Source organism: Carcharodon carcharias, chromosome 13 (assembly GCF_017639515.1).
Source record: "Carcharodon carcharias isolate sCarCar2 chromosome 13, sCarCar2.pri, whole genome shotgun sequence".
NCBI lineage: Eukaryota > Metazoa > Chordata > Chondrichthyes > Lamniformes > Lamnidae > Carcharodon > Carcharodon carcharias.
The window spans coordinates 92,836,156-92,863,794 of record NC_054479.1 but is presented as its reverse complement, the minus strand read 5'-3'; the positions used below and the strand labels follow the sequence as shown (position 1 = coordinate 92,863,794).

The 27,639-nt window shown below is 41.2% G+C and overlaps 1 protein-coding gene across 5 annotated transcripts in view; it reads left to right on the top strand.

The window, feature by feature from the left end:
- The window catches only part of plekha5 (pleckstrin homology domain containing, family A member 5), a 410,437-nt gene extending 383,297 nt beyond the window's left edge, over window positions 1-27,140 (top strand). For all 5 annotated transcript variants that reach the window (XM_041202944.1, XM_041202941.1, XM_041202945.1 and 2 more), the window contains 5 exons: window positions 10,543-10,704; window positions 11,384-11,499; window positions 13,432-13,571; window positions 24,167-24,264; window positions 26,033-27,140. In XM_041202944.1, coding sequence (XP_041058878.1) covers window positions 10,543-10,704; window positions 11,384-11,499; window positions 13,432-13,571; window positions 24,167-24,252 — 504 coding nt within the window. In that variant the 3' untranslated portion in view covers window positions 24,253-24,264; window positions 26,033-27,140. The remainder of the gene's footprint in view (window positions 1-10,542; window positions 10,705-11,383; window positions 11,500-13,431; window positions 13,572-24,166; window positions 24,265-26,032) is intronic.
- The last annotated feature ends 499 nt before the right edge of the window (window positions 27,141-27,639 follow it).

Below are 27,639 nucleotides of genomic sequence, written 5' to 3'. Positions count from 1 at the left end.
ACTGCCCTCTGAAATGGATAAGTAAGCCACTCAGATAAACCAAACTGCTACAGAAAAGTTGAAAAAAAATTAAAACCAGCCCTTCCTAACAGCACAATGGGTGTGGCTGCACCAAATGGACTGCAGCGGTTCAAGAACATGGCTCACCACCACCTTCTCAAAGGCATTTAGGGTTGGGCAACAATGCTGGCCTTGCTAGCAACAGTCAATCCATGAAGGAATAAGAAAAAAATAAAAAGAATTCTGTCATTTTTTTTTTTGATGTTGTATTTTCCATGCACATTGTTACAAGTCACTTGGCAATCAATATTTGAAAGCTGATGACCAAAAATAAAATCTGAAACAGTATGGCTGTCCCCAAGATATATTTCTCTTCATTGCAGTTCTCTTACTTCTGGAAAAAAAATGATTCTTTCATGAAATTGGCAATGGAAATTAAAATTAGTTATAACTGAATGATTGTTCTTCTTGAAGAAGAAAGAGCATAATAAAAGCAGAAAATGCTGCAAGTACTCGGCAGGTCTGGCAGCATATGAGAAGAGTGAAAAGCAAAGTTAGCATTTCAAGTCTGTGATCTTTCACCTGAACTGGGAAAAGTTAGAAATGTGAGATTTGAGCAAGTGACAGTGGGGAAGGTGGAAAAAAAGAATAAAAGGGAAAGTCTGTAATAAGGTGAAAGTCAGGAGAGATTAAATGATTAAAGCATTTATGGCACAAGGCTAAATCTGCATTTGGTCTCCCAGTGTAGAAGAGACCACATTGTGAGCAATGAATGCAATATATTAAATTGAAGGAAATACAAGTAAATTGCTGTTTTAGCTGGACGAAGCGTTTGTGACATTGGATGGTAAGAAGGGAATGGTAAAAGGCCAGGTGTTGCATCTCCTGTCCTTGAGTGGAAAAATGCCAAGAGACCGGAAGGAGGTGTTGGATGTGCTTGAGGAGTGGTCCAGGGTGTCAGAGTGAACGGTTCCTTCAGAATACTGGAAAGGGAGGGGAGAGGAAGATGTGTTTGGTTGTGTTTTCATACTCTAGGGAAATGACAGAGGATCGTAAAAAAGGGCAAAGTCAGCATGGATTCATCAAGGGGAGGTCGTGCCAGACAAATCTGTTAGAATTCTTTGAGGAAGTAATGAGTAGGTTAGACAAAGGAGAGCCAATGGATGCTATCTACTTGGACTTCCAGAAGGCCTTTGACAAGGTGCTGCAAAGGAGGCTGCTCAGTAAGATAAGAGCCCATGGTGTTAGAGACAAGGTACTAGCATGATAGAAGATTGGCTGGCAGGAGGCAGAGAGTGGGGATAAGGGGGTCCTTCTCAGGATGGCGGCCGATGACTAGTGGAGTTCCGCAGGGGTCAGTGTTGGGACCACAACTTTTCACTTTATACATTAATGATCTAGATGAAGGGACTGAGGGCATCTTGGCTAAGTTTGCAGATGATACAAATATAGGTGAAGGGACAGGTAGTATTGAGGAGGCAGGGAAGCTGCAGAAGGATTTGGACAGGTTAGGAGAATGGGCAAAGAAGTGGCAGATGAAATACAACGTGGGGAAGTGTGAGGTCATGCACTTTGGTAGGAAGAATAGAGGCATAGACTATTTTCTAAATGGGGAGAGAATTCAGAAATTTGGAATGCAAAGGGACTTGGGAGTCGGAGTCCGAGTCCAGGATTCTCTTAAGGTTAACTTGCAGATTGAGTCAGTAGTTAGGCAGACAAATGCAATGTTGGCATTTATTTTGAGAGGACTAGAATGTAAAAACAGGGAAGTGTTGCTGAGGCTTTAGAAGGCTCTGGTCAGACCACATTTAGAATATTTTGAGCAATTTTGGGCCCCTTATCTCAGGAAGGATGTGCTGCTACTGGAGAGGGTCCAGAGGATGTTCACGAGAATGATCCCAGGAATGAAAGGCTTAATATATGAGGAATGTTTGAGGACTCTGGGTCTATACTGGATGGAGTTTAGAAGGATGAGGGGGGATCTGATTGAAACTTACAGAATACTGAAAGGCCTGGACAGAGTGGACATGGGGAAGATGTTTCCATTAGTAGGAGAGACTAGGACCCGAGGGTACAGCCTCAGAGTAAAGGGAAGACCTTTTAGAACAGAGATGAGGAGAAACTTCTTTAGCCAGAGAGTGGTGAATCTATGAAATTCATTGCCACAGGAGGCTGTGGAGGCCAGTTCATTGAGTGTATTTAAGACTGAGATAGATAGGTTCTTGATTAGTAAGGGGATCAAAGGTTATGGGGAGAAGGCGGGAGAATGAGGTTGAGAAACTTATCAGCCATGACTGAATGGTGGAGCAGACTCAATGGGCTGAATGGCCTAATTTCTGCTCCTATGTCTTATGGTCTTATGATCTGTTGAATATGAACACTGATAGGGTGGAAGGTGAGGACATGGAGAACCCCTTCTTGTGTCTGGGAGGGGTAGGAATGAGGGCAAAATAGCATGAAACGGAATGTTCACGATCAAGGGCCCTATCAACCATGGTGGTAGGGAATCCACAGTTGAGGAGAAAGGAAGACATATTGGATGTGTTAGTATGAAAGGTTGCGTCATCAGAACAGATGCAACAGAGAAACAGGGAGAATGGCATAGAGTCCTCATAAAAAGCAGATTCTGAGGAAGCGTAGTCAAGTTGACTGTGAGTCATTGGGCTTGTAGTGAATATTAGCTGATAGCCTATCCCAGAAATGGAGACACAGAAGTCAAGGAAGGGAAGAATCTGAGGTAGACCATTTGAAGGCAAGAAAAGAGTAGAAATTGAAAGCTAAGTTGATAACACATTCCAGTTCAGGAACAGGGCAGGAGGCAGATCCACTACAGTTATCAATGTATCGGAAAAAGAGATGGAGAGGGGCCCCAAGTAGAACTAGAACAAAGAATGTTTCACATATCCCACAAAAAGGTACATATAGCTAGGGCCCATGTGGTATTCATAGCAACTGAAGTGTTTTGTCACTTCTTAACAATTAAGAAAACACACACACACACAGCTATCTGCTTCTGAACCTCAGCTTCCTGTGTAAAAAAACAAGGTTCTTTTATTCCTTATTCTACACCACAGTGCAATACAGCCAGGACTTAGCATACCCTACTGGCAGGTTTTTTTTACATAACATTTTTTTAACTAAAATGTCCTTTTACAAAAAATCATAAACGTTAAGCACAAACATCACACCTCCTCCGCCTTTAGTCAGGGACAATTTGCAGATTCACTTTGGTCTAGGGAGGAGTGTTGGCTTAGGTATCCCAGTTTGTTTGCATATAAATGGAAGGTTCTGCTGTTCCACTTGTTTTTGTTCAGGTTCAACAGTTGCAGCTGCAAGTGCTACAGGTTTGTCAGTTGAATTAATTCAGGTTTCACCAACTGGAGCAGATGTTTCCTGGAAATCTTCCACTGTAACTGGAGATCCCTGGAAATTTGGTTCTTTGGATTTGGCTTCTCTAATCTGGTCAGATTCCACAGGAAGATTCAACATCATAGGTCAGTGGTCCTCTATGCTTGATGATTCTTCCCAGGAGGCACTTGGGTGTTCCACAGTAATTTCGGACCCAAACAGACTGATCCAGATTAAACCATGAGCTGGTTTGCTTGTGTCATGTGACCTTTTCTGATCAGGTTGCCTTGAACCAATCTTTCCTTTCAAATCCTGGCACAGCAAATTCATCCTGGTATGCAGTCGTCTTCTGAACATCAGCTGTTGTTGAATGCGGTGTGTTATGATACATCATCAAAAACTATTTCACCTTCAACTTCCGATCTGTTTGCGTCCTTCCCTTCAATATAGCCATTTCGAATGTCTGGACAAAACTTCACAATTTGAGGATGTGTGGTAGGGCGAGATGAGAATCTGCTTGATCCTACTGTTTTTCAGGAATGTTTGAAATTCACATGATGTGAACTGCGTGCCATTGTCAGACACAAGTTGCTCCGGCAATCCAAAAGTAGTGAACTCGTTCTGGAGAGCATCAGTGGTCTTTGCTGAAGTAGGCAACTTCATGAGCATAACATGAGGCCATTTTGTGCGGGCATCACCACAATCAGGAACATATGTCCGATGTAATGCAATCAGGAATTTTTTTTTTATTTCTTCTTGGGATATGGGTATTGCTGGCTAGGCCAGCATTTATTGCCCACCCCTAATTGTCCTTATTTAGAGGACCAGGTCAGGACAGCGGATTTCCTTCTGTGTTTTTTACAGGTAGGTTTTTACAACAATCGGCTTTGTGGTCATCATCACTTTTAATTCCAGATTTTTATTGAATTCAAATTTCACCATCTTCCATGGTGGGATTCAAACCAAGGTCCCCAGAGCATTCCTTAGATCTCTAGAACACTAGTCCAGTGACAATACCACTGTGCCATTGCCTCGCCGTACAAGCCGACAGGTAATGTTTCATTGAAATCTTCCAGGACTTTAGCAGAAGTGAGTTCTTGCTTGAGTTCCTTGAAACTTTCCTGACAGGCTTGTGACCAGTCCCATTTTGCTGCCGCCTTCAGATTATTCAGTGGTGCTGCCTTGGTAGCCAAACTGGAAATGAACTTGCTGTAGTAATTTACAAGTCCCAAAAATGAACGAAGCTGCTTAACATTTTTGAACTGTGGTGCATTCACCACTGCCTCCACCTTTCTGGGTGAGGTTGAGAGGCCAGTTTCATCTATCCCAGGTACTCCACTGAGGGCTTCAGGAAAGAGCATCTGGGTTTATTACAGCGGATACCGTACTTTTCCAATCTACCCAGGACCCTGCCTAGGTTCTCTAATTAAGTTGGGAGGTTTTTCCCAGTGATGAGCATGTCGTCTCGGAAGCAGATTATACCAGGGAGGCCCTGCAGTATTTTGTCCGTGGCCTGCTGGAATAAGGCTGGTGATGACACGATTCTGAATGGTAATCGTTTGTATTGATATAGACCTCTGTGTGTGCTGATGGTTGTATACTTCCTGGAATCTTCACTCAGCTGCATTAGCAAAAATATCTGTGATAGGTAAGGTTTTGTGAATAATTCACCTCCATTTAGAGTAGTGAACAAGTCCTCAATTTTCAGTAGCGGGTACTGAAAGGATTAATGGCAATTTTATAGTCATCAGATATTCTGATAGACCCGTCATCCTTCACTGCTGAGACTATTGGAGCTGCCCACTCTGCATAATAAACTTTCTCAATTATCTGGTAGTTTTCAAGTCGTTCTAGTTCCTGCTCGATTTTCTGTCACATTGAGTAGGGAACTGAACCTGGTTTGAAGAACCTTTGGCCTTCACAGCAAGTTTGGCTTCACTGTCTTTAATAATTCCAAAACATTGAAGACATCATTATGCTTGTCTAACAATTAATTGAAGACATCAGCATGCTTGTCTAACAAGGACTGCAACATGGGGTTGCAATGCACTTTATTGATTTTATTCCAGTCCAGCCAAATTCCTTTTAGTCAATTCCTGCCCATAAGCGATGAACAATCCCCTTTCACAATGTCAAGTGGCAACCTTGCTATTTGATCTCCATATTTAGCTTGAATGGACATTCTTCCAAGTATGTTTACAGGCTCACCAGTGTGAGTGCTAAACTGGAAGAGAGCTTTCTCCAATGGGCATTTCTTGAAAATTTTCTCCCATGTCTTCTCTGAAGCAATAGAAACAGATGCTCCAGTGTCAACCTCCATTTCAACCATTTTACCATTTAAGGCAATGCCAACTTTTAGTCCTTCATCGAGCTTCAGATCAGACTGAATGCAATACAATTGCTCGTGTATTGTCGCTGTTAGTTTCACTTTCTGTCTTGTCTGGACTTGCAGTGCTTTTGTATTTTGTTTACAAGTCCTGCATCTTTTAAAACTGCCTTTTTATTTTCAAACGCAACTTGTCTGTGTGCTCTTTTCTTGGCGGTTCTTCTTTACAGTGATTAGCCTTCGATCTACATGCATGTTCTATGTGTCTTTTTTTTCCACAGTAACGACAATCAGTGGTTTTTCACTTCAGATTTCTGCATTATGCCCTATTCCATTACAGCGATAACATGTTTGAAAGCGAGTATACCATGACTTTACTATTTTAAGTTCGGCATTGTTAGAATGCGCTTTCAAATCTCCAGCTTGTTTCTCTGCCATTTTTATGCTTTGCACAACCTTGAGTGCTTTCTTCAGTGTCAACTCTTGCTCCGCTAACAATCTCTGCTGAATTCTTTCATTTCTTAGTCCACAAACCCCGTGATCATTCAACGCTTCTTCCAGGTAGCCTTGAAATTTAAAGTGAAATTTTTAATTCCAATGACTGTAAGAAACGCTGAGCCTTCTTTTCCTCTTCAATCTCATTCGCAATGAAAAACTGTTCCATTTGCTCAACATAAACTGCAAACTCCACAGTAGCTAGATCAAAAGCCTCTAATAATGATGATCCCATCCTCATCGCCATTTGAATTGTTTCTTAACTTCTTAACAATTAAGAATACACACAAACACAGCTATCTGCTTCAGAACCCCAGCTTCCTGTGTGTAAAAAAAGAAACAAGGTTCCTTTATTATAAAAGCAAAAACTGCGGATGCTGGAAATCCAAAACAAAAGTAAACATACCTGGAAAAACTCAGCAGGTCTGTCAGCATCTGCAGAGAGGGACACAATTAATGTTTTGATTCCATATGACTCTTCAACAGAACTAAGTAAAAATAGAAAAGAGGTGAAATATAAGCTGGTTTAAGGAGGGGGAAGGGTAGAGCTGGATAGAGGGCCAGTGATAGGTGGAGATAACTAAAAGATGTCATAGACAAAAGGACAAAGAAGTGTTGAAGGTGGTGATACTACCTAAGGAATGTGCTAATTAAGGGTAGAAAGCAGGACAAGCAAAGTACAGATAGCCCTAGTGGGGGTGGGGTGAAGGAATCGAAATAGGCTAAAAGAAAGAGATAAAACAATGGATGGAAATACATTTAAAAATAATGGAAATAGGTGGGAAAAGAAAAATCTATATAAATTATTGGGGAAAAAGGGGGGGGATCGGAAAGGGGGTGGGGATGGAGGAGAGAGTTCATGGTCTAAAATTGTTGAACTCAGTGTTCAGTCCGGAAGACTGTAAAGTGCCTAGTCGGAAGATGAGGTGCTGTTCCTCCAGTTTGCGTTGAGCTTCATTGGAACAATGCAGCAGGCCAAGGACAGACGTGGGCATGAGAGCACAGTGGAGTGTTGAAATGGCAAGCGACGGGGAGGTCTGGGTCATGCTTGCCGACAGACCGAAGTTGTTCTGCAAAGCAGTCACCCAGTCTGTGTTTGGTCTCTCCAATGTAGAGGAAACCGCATTGGGAACAACGAATGCAATAGACTAAATTGAGGGAAGTGCAAGTGAAATGCTGCTTCACTTGAAAGGAATGTTTGGGCCCTTGGGCGGTGAGGAGAGGGGAAGTAAAGGGGCAGGTGTTACACCTTCTGCGGTTGCATGGGAAGGTGCTGTGGGAGGGGGTTGAGATGTAGGGGGGATGGAAGAGTGGGCCAGGGTATCCCGGAGGGAATGATCCCTGCGGAATGCCGCCAGGGGGGTGAAAGGAAGATGTGTTTGGTGGTGGCATCATGCTGGAGTTGGTGGAAATGGAACATGATCCTTTGAATGCGGAGGCTGGTGGGGTGATAAGTGAGGACAAGGTGGAACGTATCATGTTTCTGGAAGGAAGAGGAAGGCGTAAGGGTGGATGCGCGGGAGATGGGCCAGACACGGTTGAGGGCCCTGTCAACCATCGTGGGTGGAAAACCTCGGTTAAGGAAGAAGTAAGACATGTCAGAGGAAGTGTTTTTGAAAGCGGCATCATCAGAACAGATGCAATGGAGGCGAAGGAACTGAGAGAATGGGATGGAGTCCTTACAGGAAGCGGGGTGTGAGGAGCTGTAGTCGAGGTAGCTGTGGGAGTTGGTAGGCTTGTAATGGATATTGGTGGACAGTCTATCACCAGAAATTGAGACAGAGAGGTCAAGGAAGGGAAGGGAAGTGTCAGAAATGGACCATATGAAAATGATGGAGGGGTGGAAATTGGAAGCAAAATTAATAAATTTTTCCAGGTCCAGACAAGAGCATGAAGCAGCACCGAAGCAATCATCGATGTACCGCAGAAAGAGTTGTGGGAGGGGGCCAGAGTAGGACTGGAACAAGGAATGTTCCACATACCCCATAAAGAGACAGGCATAACTGGGGCCCATGCGGGTACCCATAGCCACACCTTTTATTTGGAGGCAGTGAGAGGAGTTTAAGGAGAAATTGTTCAGTTTGAGAACAAATTCAGCCAGACTGAGGAGAGTAGTGGTGAATGGGGATCGCTCGAGGAAGAAGCGGAGAGCCATCAGACCATCCCGGTGGGTAAATAAAGGTTCCTTTATTCCTTATTCTACACCAGAGGGCAAGATGTCTGGGACTTAGCACACTGTACTGGCAGGTTTTTTATATAACACTACTTTTTAACTAAAATATCATTTTACAAAAAATCATACGTTGAGCACAAGCATCGCAGCGACATATTTTCTTTAGAGGAGATATTAGAATTGAAGAATTGTGAGAACAAGTTCAGATAGGAAGAGGAGGCTTGTGGTGGATGGGGATCAGTTGAGTTCAAGAAAGAAGCAAAAAGCTCTCATGCCCTCCTGGTGGAGGATGAGGTGTCAAAGGATTGGACATCCCTGGTGAAAAGAGATGGTTAGGGCTTGGAAGCTGGAAACTTTTAAAATGACAGAGGGCATTGGAAGACTCAAGTATGTAGGTGGGAGTGGACTGGACAAGGTAAGAAGAGTCGAGATAGGAACAAATCAGTTCAGTTGGACAGGAACAGGCTGAAATGATGGGTCTACCAGTTTGCGGAACTTGGTCAAAGCAGGAAGAGCATAAAGTAGATTTAATCCAGAAATCCTGTTTCCTGTATAGATCTCGTTCAATAAATGTGAAGTTGCACTCATGAAGTAACAGTACTGAGCCAAGTGCTTTCTGGAAGAAAATGTTTAACTAATTGGTGTCATTCTATGTGGCAGTGGCTGTACATTTCTCATGAGATAATTATTTCCTTGGAGTATATTTCATCTATTTAATCCTGGGTTAGCCACAGTTAAATGTTACCTGATGCTAGGGACCTTTTTGCAGTGATCCAAATACAGTTACTTCAATTATTGAAATATTTTGTATTTTCACAATTTACAATTGTTTTGACACAATTGGGGATAAGCCACAAAGTTACTCAGATTGTTCATAGTTACAAAGAACAAGCAACAATTCCCACCCATGCCTTTTGGGACTGCAATAACATCTCCTCAAAGATCATTTGAAATGCTGGATCTCCTAAATCAGCTGCAGAAATAATTTGACCTGCTTTCCTGATATTGTTTACGTTCAGTGTCTGTATGTAAAAGATCCGAGAAAAACGTTAACATTTTTATAATGACTGCAGTATAATTAACTTCAATTAGTACGCATAACATTGAACTGCTATGCAGGTTTTTACTGATGACTTAAGCGTCAGTCATATTTAGTTGACCAGGCAATGTAAATGTGCCAGTTGTGACTTTTTCGGATTTTTTTGTTGAATCAGTCTGAAATCCCTCTATCATCTTCCCTTCCCTTTTCCACAGATCTTCTGCCTTCTACAAGTTAAGAGTTAAGTGTATTCTGCTGAAACGCTTATTTTGGTAAGCTGCTCGGAGGCTTTACAGCCAAGGTAGCAAAGTAGCTTTCCAATCAAGATCAAATTTCCCCCTTCTGCAAGCTATGTTTTTAAATGGTTCATTCACTTAAGCTGTTATAAATAATCGCAATAGTCGCATTCTCTCTCTTGTTCTTGATGTCGTTGTCCTCCTGCTGAGACTTGATAGATCATCCAAGCAGCATTAGCTGCATCATAGGGTACAGTGTTGCACCTTAGCACGGTCAGTCGCTTCCACTATAGTATGTGTATGTGAAAGTAGAAATCAGTTTGGTCCTATGGTTGAGATCAAATCTCACTTAGCAGTTAGTTTATTAATATAGTGAAGATTCATTGTGTGTTTTATGATGAATAATTCTTATTTTATCTTTACTTTGGAGATTAAATTTCACTAGTTCGTATATAAGCTTAGTTTTATTAAAAGTGCAGAATTTAGTGTATGATTTTGAAAGGATCGTAAGTTAGGGTGATTTTTTTTTAAATCGTTCTTGGGTTGTGAGCAAGGCTGGCAGTTACTGCCCACACATTGTGCTGAGAAAATGGTGATACACCTTCTCGCAGTTTTATATAATTGCATAGCTTGCTAGGCCACTTCAGAAGGGTGTTAAGAATTGGTTGCATTGATGTCAGACTCGAATAGGTCTAACCAGATAAGGACAGTGGCTTTCTTTCCATAAAGGACTTAGTGAGCCAGTTGGGCTTTTACAGCAATCTGACATCTTCATGGTCACTTTTACTGCTTTTTATTTCTAGATTTTTAAAGTTGAATTGAAATTCCCAAACTGCTATGGTAGAATTCTTTGAATTATTTCCAGGCCTATGTATTGTTTGTTTTGCAACTATCACAGCATTCTAAAAGGTGCTGCTTATTTCAGCTTCATAGAAGCAAAACTGCTGAAAGTAATATCAAAGAGTTGGAAGCTGCTGTTCAAAATGACAATTGTGGTCAACATCGAGAGACTGCGGCAGAGGAAATCGCTCGTTTAAAAGAAGGGAATGTTGAGCCAAATCAGCAAAAGTTGGAAAGCAGAAAAGATGTGAGTACAGATCATTTTTAGTCCATATTTGGCTCCATCTTTATCGCTCTGCATCCTCTGCAGACTGCAGCCTAAGTTCAAGTATCCTGAGGAAACCACACATTTATATAACAAGTTGTGTACTTTTGGGCATGCCATTATTTGAAGGGTATAAAAGCAATGCAAAACATGCAGCTTAGATTAATTAGGATGTTAACAGGGTTTAGAGTTTATAGTATTGAAGAAGGACTCAACATTTTTTCACTGGAATTGAGATACTTGAGGGGTGACCTTGTGGAAACCTACATGAGTTTGAAAGGTTATGAAGGGGCAAGTAGTGATAGATATTTTTTTGACTGATAGGCTGATTTTGATTGAAAGAGTGCAATTATAAGATAATCATATTCGGCGTCTTAAAATGAGAGACACGCAAATAATGTTTGAGGCCCATGGCTCTATTTCAGGCCAGTCTTGGTCCTGGGTAGGCACTCTACAAGGTGCTCATTTCCTGCCATTTTCCCTTTTGCCTAACCTCTATTCTGATGCAGCTAAGAAATGGAACTCAGCCTGTGAGCATTTAAAGGCATGAAAACACTCTCCACCACTTCACATTGTGATTCATGTGCCTTTGACAAGTAGCAAACATTTAACACAGTTGCATCATCCCTTAAAGCTACCATCTTGGTTTTGCAATCCACAGTTCTCAGACCAAGTGCTCGTGTCTGAAAGGTGTATTGAAGCAGAGTCCGAAATACTAAGTCATGACAAAACTGTGGATAAACAGAAGGATCTTGATGAAATAAAGTCCGGAAGCAGGTACGTTGTTGCTTGTTATGTGGGAAATTAGACAAAAAATGAAATATATTTTTATCTATTTAATTTGAGTATTTCTTACTGAATGGCATGAATGTATGCAGCAGTCAGACTGTGTTGCAGTTCTCCATGCAGTGAATTTAGTTTTAGCTTTTCTGAGATGTTCAGTGAGGCTTACCACCTGCCATAATGTATAAATGCACTGGAATGTAAGCCAATCCACCTTCATTGACAGAGCCCTGAGAACAGATTGTCTGCATGCCCTTTTGACTGGAATGCAGTGCTTCATGGTGGGAGACTTAGAATGAAGATGAGAGTTTGGCAGAAAGATATATATGTACATTTGTCTTTTCAGCAAAGCTGTCATAATATTCAACAGGGAACTTAGTATTAAAGCAAATGTTGAAGTTACCACTGCATTTTGTTCCACTTGCAGCACACCTTGGACAAAATTGAGAATTCCAAACCAAAGCAATAGAGAACTATAGTTAAAAACTGTTAAACTCGCTGACTACATTTCAAAAGTGTGACTTTGGCCATAAAATGTTTTGGGACATCCTAAGGTCATGAAAGATGCCATATAAATGCAAGCCCTTTCATTTACTTCTAGAATTGAGATTAATACACATTTAATTAGTCTAGTGACTTTGCAAACAGTTGATTTGTAATCACATAGCTCCTGCTCTAAAAAAACAAATTACGCTAATCTTTAAAGGTGGCAGGGCAAATTGATAAGGTTATTAAAAAAAGGTATTCTTGGCTTTGTAAATTGAAATATAGACTACAAGAGCAAGGACGTTATGCTAAGACTTTGTAAAATATTTGTTGGGCCTTACTGTGGTATTATGCCCAGAACTAAACACCACACATTAGGAGGAATGTAGAGGCCTTAGACAGATGCTAAGAAATTAGATAGAATTATACCACGAAGAAAGGACTTGAGTTATGTGGAAAAGCTAGACAAGCTGACCTTGTTTTCCTTATAGCCAAGAAGGTTAAGGGAAGATTTAAGTGGAATGTTCCAAACTGCAAAAGCTTTTGATAAAATAAATATGAAGAAACTAACATGTGGATTAATAACCAGCGGGCACAGATTTAAGATAGCTGTCAAAATAATCACTGGGCAAATGTGAATTCCTTTTACACAACATCATCTGGAATTCACTGCCTGAAAGCTGATTCAATAATAACTTTCAAAAGGAAATTGGATATAAATTGAAAAAGAGACCGTTGCAAGGTTATGGTGAAAGAGCAAGAGAAAGGGACTAATTTGATCGTCCTTTCAAAAGGTCAGCACAAAAATGATGGGCTGAATGGTTTTCTTTTCTGTGGTGCATGATTTTTTAGACTTGCTTTGGATGCCATGATCAGTTGTAATACACTCCAACAATCTTGCCCTGCTAATAAAATTACTGTCAGTCTATTGGAAAGCACACAAGATACCAAAAAATATAATTTATGGCCACTTATGACTGGCATATTGTTCATGTGTAAATTATTCCATTAAGAGGGTCTGTTTGTATCAGGGAAAGATAGAGCTTTACAGAATTTTAAAAGCACAATGCTACCTAATTTAAAATTAATGGAATTTACAACCACGAGCTGTGGAATAAGATGTTGTCTCATTGATTAATTAGCACTTCTATGCAGATATGTGCTAAACTTCTCAATGTTCCTTCCATCCAGTATTATGGGTGTATTCATTGTTGAATACCTTTTATAAAATATCCTTGACTTTGAATTTAATGCTTTTGTTATAAAATAAAAGTGGGTTTCTCTTTAGTTCAAGAGCTTTTCATAAATTTACCAAAATGCTGCAATGCTGTGGCTCATAACTGACAAATTGCTTTGTTAGTCATTCACACTTTCAGTATCTAAGTGCAATTTCTTTGAACTGCAGCGATGTTTTCTCCTAACTAGATTTTTTTTCTTTAGTGTGCAAACTGTGGCCCCCATTGTTAACCGCAAAACCGATATCAGGGCTGATGAGGAAAATGCTCAGGAAGGAGTGAAGATGATTAATATCTCCAATGAACTAGCTGCAGATGCATCAAGAAGAAGCAAGCTTGTAGCAGGTAGGTTAAACTTTTGTTTTGAGTCACATCAATACGCAGTGATAGAAAAGGTACTAGGTTTTATTCTTTTCGAATTCTTAACAGTATGGTTCTACAGAGTTTGAAATTTTATTGAACCGAGGGCACTTATGATAGATAATAAACAGGAAGTACCAAATGAAGTCCTTTGCTTAGCAACAACTATATTTTAATTTATCCTTCTCCTCATATTAGATTATTTTATGATGTTCAGCTCTTGCCAGTTCAAACTGCAAATAGATGTCCATACTTAACACTTCCCCTGCATTAGGGTACCAGGGCTCTGTTTCTGGTTGCTTTGTGGTTTTTGCATATATGACAATCTGAATGACCAAAATATATGTAGGTCTGCAGTGCCATTGTGAGAGAAATGCCACAAAAAGACCCAGTGAATTATACTTTAGTCTATTTCTCTATTTAGTCTATTTCTCTAGTTTTTGCAATCTATTCAAAGATTAGAGTGTCAGTGGGTTAAAGTGTGTTCTCTTTCTATTCTGACAGCAATATGAGATGTACTCAGGTTGAGAAAAGGTCATCAGATCCATAAACTCTCACCTCTCTTCTCACTGGACCATACCCAAGCCCGTCCTTCCTCCTTAAGCTGCGTCAAAAATTATGCCAAATTACACTTTTCTTTGACTGTGATGTTGTCGTTCTCCTAAAAAAAAATATTTTCTTGAGAGGCTGCAAGTAGCAGCCAGTCGCAGCCACCTTTGGACTGCCTTTATACAGGTTGATTACCCTCTGGAACATAAAAATTAAGGACAGGTATAGCATGGAATTGTAGCTTTGAACTGAACCCCAGATTCTGAGAGTACCCTTTCCGCTCTGCCAACTAACTTATTCACTTTTTTTTCCCTGAAACTTTTTATTCTCTTCCTCATGTTTATCCTTTTCTCCTGTTTTGATTTCACATTTATTGCGTATTCTTTTTATTTTCTGTTGGACTATGGACTAAAATTACAATGGCTGCAGTTTGAAAGACATGTCTACTGGAACAGGATGAGGGATATATAAAATGTTGCAGTCCCAGAACAAAGTGTGCCATTGAAGACAGGATGGTGCCAGAAAGGAGTCCCGTACCAAGGGAGTTGGCTGGCAACAAAGTTTTAGTTGGCTCCTGACCAGGTTTTGCATGAGGCCAGTGCAGCAGAATAGCTCCTAGCCTGAAAAAACAAGACCTAAAACCTCTTTCTCCTGTGTGTAGAAGATTCCAGTAATTCCAGAATAATAGCTAGCTGGCTTTTTCTCTTCGTATCTCTCTAACCTGCTCTCACTGAAAACCCCTGTCAAGAGGCAAAAGGGAAAATCATTGTTAGAGACATTGAAAGGCAAGTGCTCAACCAGTGAACTAAATACTGAAAGTGTCATCAACAAGAACTAAAAGGAATTTGGAAGACATTGATCAAAGTCAACCCATAGTGCTATTGAACTGTTATATCCCACCCTTAAGTCACACAAAAAAATATGGATTTTATGTGTTTTGTATGTGTGTGTATATAGGGATTTAAGAAGGGGTAGACTTTAGGTTATAGAGTTAGAAATTAGCAGTTCATATTTCTTTCTTTTGCCACTGGTTAAAAACAGTTTGTTCAATAAACAGTTATTTAATTATTAAGTTTACAAACCTGGCGCTCATATTCTGTTAACCCAAATTAAACATTTAGGTAGAACTGGGGCAACCTGGTGGTTTGATCAAACTTTTCACATTTGCCATAGCTCTGGGAACAGTGGGGCTTGATATTACAGCGCACTATCCCCAGTAAGTCGTGACACAATTCCTATGTTCCTTTTTGGGTGTCTCAAAGTTTCTGAAATAAATTTGTACCCTCCCTGGTGTACCCCACTGTTGCCACAGGTTTTTGTTCCTGATGAGTAGGAAAATGCACCATATTGCCCTTTTCCAGTTGCATTTGGCACAGCTTTAATTTGGCTTCAAATGATTACTCATTTGAAAGAAGGGAAGTAAGAAGCTGGATAGGCCCTTGCAATTTGAAATTGAGCTCAGACAGATACTCCATAATGCCGACCATGAAAGCCAAGTCACACAGCCACTTGTTCTTGCTCAGCTTGGCCACTTGAAAAGTTTCATTTCGTTCCTCAGTGCATAAAACCACATCAGCGTACTCCCCCAGCTGAGCCATTGCACTTCACAATAATAAACTAAATCGCCGTGCTCTGATCCAAGGTTTCTCAATGGCCCGTAACCTCAGTGCTCCTCAGCGCAGATTTGGAGGTACCCCAAAGATGTGGTGGGGAATCCCTCTGGCAAGTTCCCACGTAAGGGTTTGCATGGCAATTGCCTAGAAATGCTAACTTCCTCTGGACAACTGCCCTACGTTGGGAACCATCTGAAAATGTGATTTAAATCACAACCTTCAGATGGTTCCGCCAAGGTCATACCAATAGTTAACCAGAAAAATTTAGAAGAATTAAAACCTCTTCAAACTTCTGGGAAACAATTGCAAAGATCCAGACTGACTCCACTGGACTTGCCCCTTCCCCTCCACATGACCTCCGACAACTCCTCAGACCCCCCCACATGACCGCCGACAACTCCTCGGACCCTCCCCCAAAACCTTGGAACCCCCAAACTCGGACACCCCCTGCAGACCTCCAGACTCCCAACCCCGACCTCCTAATGCCCCCACCCTCCCCTTACCTCCGGCCCCGTCCCTCCCCCCCGGACCCCTGAACCTTCTAGACCACCACCCCCCCCTTCCCCACCGATCTCCAGACACCCACCCCTCAACCCCAAAACCTCCGGACATCCCCAAATCGTATCTACTTACCTTAGCTACATACTTCCCCTGGCCTGTCAATTTCCCTGGCCCTTGAAACTTACCTGCTTTATGGCAGCAAGTGCCATTAAAAAGGGGGCATGGGCTCCTCGAATATGCTGGAGCTGCACTTCGCTGATGCCTGCGTGGAGTCTTTCGATGCAGGCCCCAAGCAGCATCGGCAAATGGAAGTGGTAACGCAATTTTCAAGACCAGGTAAGTGTGCATTTATTTCTTCTAATTTCTGTGGGCCAGCATTTTTCTACACTAGTCGGAGTCTATGGCCTAATAACTCCTTAAACTGGCAGCTGTTTAACCTTCTCCTTTTAATTAAGTTAATGCTCGATACTACTGTCGACATTATGTTGCTCAGTCTCATGGACTGCCCACAGATTCTCCTGATGAATGATGTAGTGGATCAAGGTTGAGGAGATTCATTTCTTTCTTGATTAGCATAACTTGTGAGATCCAACCATAGCTGGAGTGCCATCAGTAGTAAGACCACTTAATTTTTCAAATGATAACTGAAGCCTGTGCACTGCCAATGTAGCCTTCTCAAATGCATCGTCACCTTCAGTGTCACACATTGCTTCTAAAGCAAGCAAGTCCTCCCATATCTCAAAATCAGCTGAGATTCCACACAGAGAAATCGCCAGTTGCCATGTATTTGTTAAAAAAATAAAAACAAAAAAACTGCGGATGCAGGAAATCCAAAACAAAAACAGAATTACCTGGAAAAACTCAGCAGGTCTGGCAGCATCGGCGGAGAAGAAAAGAGTTGACGTTTCGAGTCCTCATGACCCTTCGACAGAACTGAGTGAACTCCAAGAAAGGGGTGAAATATAAGCTGGCTTAAGGTGTGTGTGTGTGGGGTGGAGGGGGATTGGGGGGGTGGGGGTTTGGGTGGGGGGAGAGAAGTGGAGGGGGTTGGAGTGGTTGTAGGGACAAACAAGCAGTGATAGAAGCAGATCATCAAAAGATTTCACAGACAGCAAATGAACACATAGGTGTTAAAAGTTGGTGATATTATCTAAATGAATGTGTTAATTAAGAATGGATGGTAGGGCACTCAAGGTATAGCTCTAGTTGGGGTGGGGGGAGCATAAAAGATTTAAAAATATTTAAAAATAATGGAAATAGGTGGGAAAAGAAAAATCTATATAATTTATTAGAAAAAACAAAAGGAAGAAACAGAAAGGGGGTGGGGATGGAGGAGGGAGCTCAAGACCTAAAGTTGTTGAATTCAATATTCAGTCCGGAAGGCTGTAAAGTGCCTAGTCGGAAGATGAGGTGTTGTTCCTCCAGTTTGCGTTGGGCTTCACTGGATCAATGCAGCAAGCCAAGGACAGACATGTGGGCAAGAGAGCAGGGTGGAGTGTTAAAATGGCAAGCGACAGGGAGGTTTGGGTCATTCTTGCAGACAGACCGCAGGTGTTCTGCAAAGCGGTCGCCCAGTTTATGTTTGGTCTCTCCAATGTAGAGGAGACCACATTGGGAGCAACGAATGCAGTAGACTAAGTTAGGGGAAATGCAAGTGAAATGCTGCTTCACTTGAACGGAGTGTTTGGGCCCTTGGACGGTGAGGTGAGAGGAAGTGAAGGGGCAGGTGTTACATCTTTTGCGTGGGCATGGGGTGGTGCCATAGGAGGGAGTTGAGGAGTAGGGGGTGATGGAGGAGTGGACCAGGGTGTCCCGGAGGGAACGATCCCTACGGAATGCCGATAGGGGGGGTGAAGGAAAGATGCGTTTGGTGGTGGCATCATGCTGGAGTTGACTCCCACAGCTACCTCGACTACAGCTCCACACACCCCCGCTTCCTGTAAGGACTCCATCCCATTCTCTCAGTTCCTTTGCCTCCGTTGCATCTGTTCCGATGATGCCACCTTCAAAAACAGTTCCTCTGACATGTCCTCCTCCTTCCTTAACCGAGGTTTTCCACCCACGGTCGTTGACAGGGCCCTCAACCGTGTCCGGCCCATCTCCCGTGCATCCGCCCTCACGCCTTCCCCTCCCTCTCAGAAACATGATAGGGTCCCCCTTGTCCTCACTTATCACCCACCAGCCTCCGCATTCAAAGGATCATCCTCCGCCATTTCCGCCAACTCCAGCATGATGCCACCACCAAACACATCTTCCCTTCACCCCCCCCCCCCCCCCCCCCCCCATCGGCATTCGGTAGGGATCGTTCCCTCCGGGACACCCTGGTCCACTCCTCCATCACCCCCTACTCCTCAACCCCCTCCTATGGCACCACCCCATGCCCACGCAAAAGATGTAACACCTGCCCTTTCACTTCCTCTCTCCTCACCGTCCAAGGGCCCAAACACTCCTTTCAAGTAGCATTTCACTTGCATTTCCCCCAACTTAGTCTACTGCATTCGTTGCTCCCAATGTGGTCTCCTCTACATTGGAGAGACCAAACGTAAACTGGGCGACCGCTTTGCAGAACACCTGCGGTCTGTCCTCAAGAATGACCCAAACCTCCCTGTCGCTTGCCATTTTAACACTCCACCCTGCTCTCTTGCCCACATGTCTGTCCTTGACTTGCTGCATTGTTCCAGTGAAGCCCAACACAAACTGGAGGAACAACACCTCATCTTCCGACTAGGCACTTTACAGCCTTCCGGACTGAATATTGAATTCAACAACTTTAGGTCTTGGGCTCCCTCCTCCATCCCCACCCCCTTCTGTTTCTTCCCCCTTCCTTTTGTTTTTTCTAATAAATTACATAGACTTTTCTTTTCCCACCTATTTCCATTATTTTTAAATATTTTTAAATCTTTTATGCTCCCCCCACCCCCACTCGAGCTATACCTTGAGTGCCCTACCATCCATTCTTAATTAGCACATTCGTTTAGATAATATCACCAACTTTAACACCTATGTGTTCTTTTGTTCTGTTGTCTGTGACATCTTTTGATGATCTGCTTCTATCACTGCTTGTTTGTCCCAACAACCACACCAACCCCCTCCACTTCTCTCCCCCAACCCAAACCGCGCCCCCCCCCCTCCCCCCCCCCACCCCCACCCACACACACACACACCTTAAACTGCTTATATTTCACCCCTTTCTTGGATTCACTCAGTTCTGTCGAAGGGTCATGAGGACTCGAAACGTCTTTTCTTCTCCGCCGTTGCTGCCAGACCTGCTGAGTTTTTCCAGGTAATTCTGTTTTTGCCATATATTTGTTATGTCTGTTGTCTCATCAATAGCCAGAGAGTAAAACTCAATCAGTCACAGAATCTTTCAGAGAGTCTTCAATGTCTTGAGCCATATCATTAATTCAGTCTGACACAGCCCTGCCAGATAAGCTCTCACACTCAAATAATTTAATTTTCTCTGGAGCCAGCAAAGCTGCAGTCTCAATGATGCACCCCTTTACAAACTCTCCTTCTGAATGAGGCCTAAGTTTTTTTGCAATAAGTTTACTCACCACAAAACTGGCTTGCGTAACACCTCCCATCACCTTTCTCATTCTCGTGAACGTTGCTTGCTGCGCACTCACATGCTTTTTAAGTGCTTTAATTTTGTCCAGTTGCAATTGTCCTTGAAGTTCTGCATATTTGATGTACTTTGCGCTGTAGTGTCTTTCTACGTTGACTTTTCCATGACACAAATCAGTCCTCCACAAATCCGGCACATGGGGGTTTGCCTCTTACTGCCACATGATAATAATTGTCCATTTTTTCATTCAAGACACGACACTCCGCATCCACTTTTTTTCTTTTGTTTGCAGTCGCCATGTTTTATTTTTGCTTTTGCTCCATCAATATCTCCAATCAACAGCTTCAAATGTCCTGATTGTGCTATTCGAGAAATTTTCAAGATTCAAAGTGGCTGACTATAAGAGAAATACAGTATAAATTCAAATTAGATGACACTAAATCACCCAAAAAAGCCCAGAGTAGCACAGCTTGTGTGTGTCAATCACAGCACTCCTGAAATTTAGCTCAACATTTTGCATGCTTTCCTTTCCCATTCTCTCTCTCTCCCCTTTCCCACTTTGTCTGCGTTTCTCTCTTATTTCCCACTCTGTCTGTATCTCTCCTTTCCCACGCTGTCCTACCCCCAAACTAGCCCAGGGCAGTGACTCAACAACCTAAGTCTCTGGCCAGCTACCAGTCCGAGGCTGCACCTGAGTCTGGAACCTGGGCCTCTTCCTCACCCCCCTCCCCTCCCACCACCGTGCCCCCCCCACAATCAGGTCACTCACACTTCACCCGATCGGCAGCCGGCAGCTTCCCATCCCTGCCCTTTGATCCTGCTCCCAGATCTCGGGCCTCACTCTCTCCCCACCGCCTGGGCTTCTGGTGACTATGACTGAGGCACACAGGCATCAGAGTATGGTGGTGGCTGGCCCAGAGTGCAGCGCATGGGAATTGAGGCAGGATTTTGAAATCTCACCGTGGGCCAGATGAAAATGTTCAACGGGCCAGATCTGGCCCCCAGGCCAGGGTTTCCCCACCTATGCCTTATACTAACTTATCATTAGATTTTTGGCCTTGTACTCTCTAGCCCTATTAATGAAAGTCAAAATGCCATTGACATATTCAAATCTACCTGCCCTAGCACCTTCATAGACTTGGATATTTGCACTTTCGGTGTCCCCTCTGCTCTTCCACACCCCCAAACGTTTTTATATTGGGTTTATGTTCAAATTTCTTGATTTTCTTTTAAAATGTTATTTTAAATATTGCATATTTTCCTGTATCTACAAGAAATGCCACCAGCAGAGCTTCATGTACTATTCCTGTTCTTCCAGACAGTGTCTCTGGAATTTTGTCCTCTTTATCCACAGTTAAAACACCATTAATCAATAAGATAAAAGCAAAATACTGTGGATGCTGGAAATCTGAAACAAAAACAAAAATAGCTGGAAAAACTCAGCAGGTCTGACAGCATCTGCGGAGAGGAACACAGTAAACATTTCGAGTCCGAGTCATACAGACTCGAAATGTTAACTGTGTTCCTCTCCACAAATGCTGTCAGACCTGCTGAGTTTTTCCAGCTATTTTTGTTTTTGTGTCATCATTAATCGACACTGCTTCCATGTAAAGCGGACCACAAAAATTCTGATTTGCCCAACAGGCCACATTGCTATGGAAGCGCTCCTATATTCTGGCAATCTTGAAATCAGACTGGCAACATAGGTAACGTCCAGTTATTATTATGGTGTTTAGATAAAAATTCTGTCTCATGCAATAGGTTTCTGTCCTTTTCCATTGTGGCACTTTTGATTGGTGCTGATAATTAGTCTATGTATGCAAATGACAATGCATTTTAGCTTTAATTTGGCTCACTGCATAGATAGAGATGTTTAATTTAGATACAATTTAAAATATGCTCTTCTAAGTGCAACTACATTACTAGCATTTGAATGTATTATGTTTAATTTCCGTATTCTTTTAAGAAAAATGTCCTTGCTCTTTCAGAAGAGCGCAGATAGCCTGTCAAATATCTGTCAAGTGGTAGTCTCAGCAGTATATTGTTGTGGTCCTTTTCGAGATTCATTCCCATCACTAGGTCTTAGACATGCTTATGTTTGTAGCTGAATCAAAAGCAACTGAAATGTTCTACACCGCAGCTAGTGTTTTGAGTGATAGTTCTCATAACACCACGTAGTAATGTGGTAGGAGGAGGAAGCGGCACAAACCGAAGGGAAAAACACTGGATTTTTCTAAAGCAACTGTCAATACTCAAATAGAAATATGACACCCACTATTCTGGCTGTTAATCTGACTTACATGGATACATCGCCTTTGAGCATCTGGCTTTAAACAAATAGTGTAAGCTTCATCAAGTTCATCAGACAGCAAAACTTGAGAATTTTAATTGTGTGGGATCTTGCTGTCCACAAATTGGCTGCTGCATTTCCCTACACTTCAAAAGTTTCTGATTAGCTTTGAAGCTTTTGGGCAATCTTGAAGTCATATAAGTTTAAGTTCTTTCTTTAACTTAGCTAGCTGATTAAATTCAGAGATCCACTAATTAGGCTACTAAATCATCATAGTTATTACAAAGCTATTCCCTCATTTATGGTCTTCTGTAAGCTCTACGTGCCATTTCCTAACTGAGAAGGCAAGTGGAGTTTACAGAAGACCATAAATGAGATAAATGTAGTTGGCTGATTTATCGTTGCTCTGTAACAGTATAATTAGCATGAATGAATCAGCCTGACTGACTCATTTCAGTTTTGCCTGAATGCTTCATGGGAATTGCTTTTAACTGTTATCACCTTTACAGGGATTGGACATGTGTAGGGATTAGTCTGTGCCTTATTGCTATGTGACAGATTCACTAATGCTGCTTTGCTTTGTGCATTTTATAACCTGCCTTTCCATCTCAGATCAAGCCCTTACACTTCTGAAATCTCCTTTATCCCCACCTTGCCTCACTCACTTTCTGAGTCTCTATTTTGTTTCTTAAGCCATCGACTATTGCCAGTTGCTAATTCAGCATGTTATATTTCTGACACTCTGACAAGAGAAGCAAGACATTGCAATTAGGAGAGCTAATTTCAATCCCCTTAATGTGAGTGAGAAGTTTTTTTTTAACAAATGGTACCAGTTACAGTAATGTAATCTTTTCACTTGTACTATGAATGTAAGGATAACCTTTTCTACCATTAGAATTCCCTTCTTGAAAAGGGGAAGCATTGGTGAAATGATAAAGGCAGCTAGAAGATGGATAAGGTAAATGGGGCAGGGGAGGGGGCCAGTGGCAATGAGCAAAACTTGGAATGGGAACCAAATGTAAATGGGGAGCAGAAAAGATTTCACCGCCAATTTGTTGTTGCGCTCTCCCTCCCCATCCTTTTCCTTTTCAAAAGATATATTTGCATTACAGTTTGGCCAACTGTCTACTGTTCCATTGTGCACCACTTGCACTGTTTTATTATGGTATGCTATTTCTCTTTTATTAATATACTGAGGTTAGGAGTCTTACTTTGTGTTTGACCTGTGATGCATCTGTTATTGAAGTATTTGACACTGGATGCTGAATACATTTGAAACCTTGGCAAAATATTCATTCAAAAAAAAGTACTAACTTTTTTTTTAAAAATAATTTTCTCAAACTAAGGTTATTTTCCTGTCTTTCTTATTGTGAATAATCATACACAAACTTGTTTCCTCAGTAAGTTAATGTGGCAGAATCTCATCTGATTATTGACTATTTTCAGCTTGTGTCTTGTACATATCCTACTGCAACTTCTTTCATATCACCCCCATGGAGAAAAAGAGAGAGCTGACATTGTGATTCAAAAACAAATGTAACAACACTCAAGTAATACAAATCCATTTAGCACTAAAAAATAGCATTGAAACGCATTTGTGCTAGTACCACATTTTAGACATTCAGTCTTCTAGTTTTCCATTATGCTCATGATTGTCTATCTTCCTATGAATTTGTGATTGTTCAGTAGTTTTCACCACTTGAGCTGTGAGTAATTTGCACAGGGGGATTTGAGTGTTACTTATGTTTCTTTGTCTAAGTGCAGTGAAATTAAAGATTTAATTACAACTTGGAGGTCTTAGTTTATTTAATCAAAGCCTTATATATTCTTATATATTGAGTGCAACAGGCAAATTATGCATTTTCAGGTCTTGTGACTAAATGTAACTTTTTAAAAATAATGTATAAACCAATGTTGTTTATTTGACATTTAAGTTGCATTGTCGGAAAAGTGTAAGAGCCAGAAAAGGTGTTTCTTGTGCATTTGATTGTGGTCTTAAGTGGCTGTCAGTTTTTTTTTAAAATTGTGCGCTTATTTTTCCTACATTCACTGTTCTTTGCAGAAAAAAGCCTGTCTTCTCCACCTCAATCCCCAACATCCCCATCGCACCAACCGCTCACAGAAGGCTCTCACTTTATGTGTGTCTGATGTGATAAAAACGTAAGCTTAATTTATTTCAACAATTTTTGTCAACTTACTATTTATTTTCCGCCCAAAATGTGTGAGCAATATTTTCTCCACTTGTTTTAACCGACAATGTACTGCCTTAATCCAGTCCTGCTAAATTCTTCGTGCAAGTTCTCATTGAGCATTTTGTTCTTTTGTCCCTCCTGCCAAGCAGTAGTTGATGCAGGTCTAGAAATTTGACAAGCTCACCAGCATCAATGACACTCAATTATTTGTCCAACTGGCACTTTAACTACAATGACGGATCGAATCTTCCTTTCTACTCCATAGCAATTTACTTGCCTGTTGGCCTTGAAAGAAATGCCTTTTGACAGTGCGTTAGAAAAAGCTGATTAAGCAATTTTTATTATTTACTTTTTTTTAAAGTTCTCCACTATGTGAGTTTGCCTTTTGATAATGAAACATGTTGGAACTGTGCAGTATAAACTGCTTAAAATATTCAAGTCAAGCAGCATCTGTGGAGAGAGAAATAAAGTTGACGCTTCTTTTCTGAGGCAAAATCACAATACTGCAGAGACTGGAAATCTGAAATAAAATGTAAATACTCAGGTCAGACAGCATCTGTGGAGAGAAAAAAGAGTTAATGTTTTGGGTCGATGACCCTTCATCAGAAATGAAAGAAGTGAGTAAGTTGCTGTTTCACTGGGAAAGTGTGTTTGGGACCCTGGACAGTAGAAAGGGAGGTCAGGTATTGCGTCTTCTGTGCTTTCATGGGAACAGGAGTGTTTGTTGGGGTGATGGAAACATAGACCATGTTGTAGTGAGCAATACGAACAGTCCCTTGAGGCTTGCTGAGAGGGGAGGGGAAAGATGTGCTTGTTGGCATCACTCGGAAGGTGGTGGAAATGGCAGAGGATGATCTGTTGAATGTGGAGGCTGGTGGGATGGAAGGTGAGGTTCTAGGCAGAGAGGGGAAGGGTGAGAACAGAAGTTGTTTACACCTTTCAGACTTTGAGAACTCCTCAGTCATGTAGCCATATGGAAAATAAAACTCCACTTACCATGTCTGGACAATGTACCTGAGCTCAAATCTCCATGTTCTGGTTACAGCTTTGCGAATGTATCCACCAGCCACTGCAGCCACCTTTATAGCAGCCTGAAATTAAACTGTGCCATACTGTAGGCAGTTTTTTGTTGTGGATTTATCTATGGAGAGCTGGGTTCATGCTGGCAAACTAATTTCATGTAACATCCGCTACAGCTATCTCAAAACAGAAATTGCCCTCATGTCATTCTCAGCTAGAATTAAGTTCAGGATAGAGGGGCTGAGTTCTCACTCATTTGGCATTTAGTGTCCCCATTCTTCATTCTCTATAAAATTATTTCAAGGAACAATATGCCATGAAGGTGATGACGATCGAATTAAACTGAAGAGAATATTACTGAGCACCTTTCAGTACCAGGATCCAATCACAATCTGTTTTAAATTTTACTTCCCAGCTTACACTAGGTGCTTGCTGGAATCAATGGTAGATGTTTGAGACCCTGCCAGTGTTGAAAAGAGCAAATCATTAAATGGATTTTTTAAAAAACCTTAGAGAAATGTGAAATCAAAATGATTTTAGCTCAAACAACACATTGCTGGGATTTTAATTATGGACTATAGTGACTATCGTCCAATACTCATTTTGCATTGGGCTGAAAATGACAATTGCGTATCTTTGTGATGAACTTTTGGTGTATGCTGAACTAAACTTTTCACTGAAAAGGTTTAAAAAAAAATTTCTTTTTGACAATACAGCTCAGGCTGTAGCCACAGGTAAATCATACACATCCACACAAGGCTGAGGCTCGAGGGACTTTGACTGCATTCGGAAGTATTGTGGGACTATGGTCAAAAGTCGGTTTCTGTATGGGGAAGTGGAGTGCACCGAGCACAAGAATTCAAGCAAGTGCTGGCAGCGACACTTGATTCACTATTAAACACTCCTTATAGGAACTATCTTTTTGTTGGATATAATGCCGATATATTACGTACTTCAGGAGCACAAATTGCTCCAGGGCAGTTTTTTAACTTACCCTTTTTAAATTGCCTATATATATATATATATATATAAAGAGACCACAGTACATTAGCGCACATGGTGATTAGGGTCTCAATTCAGTTAATATGTCAATTTAGTTTTCATTTTGTATTGCATAGTATGTATGATTTAATGCCTGACTTTCAGTTTAATATTGCTCTGGCCATAACCTATGTGAAATAGTTCACTGATGTTTGATGTATACAATAGGAAATGTTTTACTTTTGTTTCCTTACTACTTTCAATGATTGCAGTGCCATTGTACTGGTGCAGGTTATTGCTGTTCCTTAGTAACACCATCTGCTGTAACTATATATATTTAGTGTTGTAATGTCTGCAATTACTGCCAAACTGCTCTCAGCAAATGTAAAAATGTCACACTTTTCATTGGTGCCCTATGTTCTCTGCCTTTTGTGAACTTTTCATACCAGCTTTATGGAGCAATTTGCTCCAACTTCAGTATAGTTCAAATGCAAAGCAATATGTAGAGGGCTTAATATTCAGTACCCCATTGTATGTAAAAAAAAAAGTGTAATTATGTTCATTGTGTACATAGCGTACAATGAGCAGAGCCTATAATTATAAAAAGCTACTTTCAAGTGTTAATATGCAATATTCATATCACATTCTGTTTTATATCATGTTATAATAAATGGCAATGTTAAATTTGGTGATGGTATTTTAATATGCATTTATTGCTGATACATACCAATAAGAAAAATTACCTGAAGAAATATTTACTTGCATTGTAATGTTAAGGTATCAAACTTGATTTTTGACTATTCACAAATATTGAAAGTTTTTTCATTAAATCTTAAATCCTAATTAATCATGATTTCTAATTTATTTGCATTTCTTTCATTTTTCTTTACCTGTATTATTCTCATTGGAATAAAGCACATTTTTAAAGTTTTAATTTTAATTTTAAATTTCAATTCAAGGGTCCAGTATTTATGCGTGTTCAATAAACATCAGAAATTGTTTTTCCACACGTTACTTTGAAGCCATTTTAGCTAAGTTTATGACGTTGGTGTATGCAATCACTGTAGTAGATAGCATATATATTGGTTGCCATTTAGCAGAAAAATCTGTCATTGACAAAGGTGTTAATGCTATGCCCTCCAGAAAAGCTTTTGCAGATAGTTACATTGACCCTGGGGATCGACAGTAAATGTCTACACTGTTCTGCCAGCCCATAACTCTGGCCACACTGTAGTACAGGAACAATGGAAGAATCAAACCAAGCATCCTGATCAGCAAGCGCACATGTGGCCTGAGCCCAGTGTTGAAATAAACCATTTAACTGGCATTTTCCTTAGTTTAG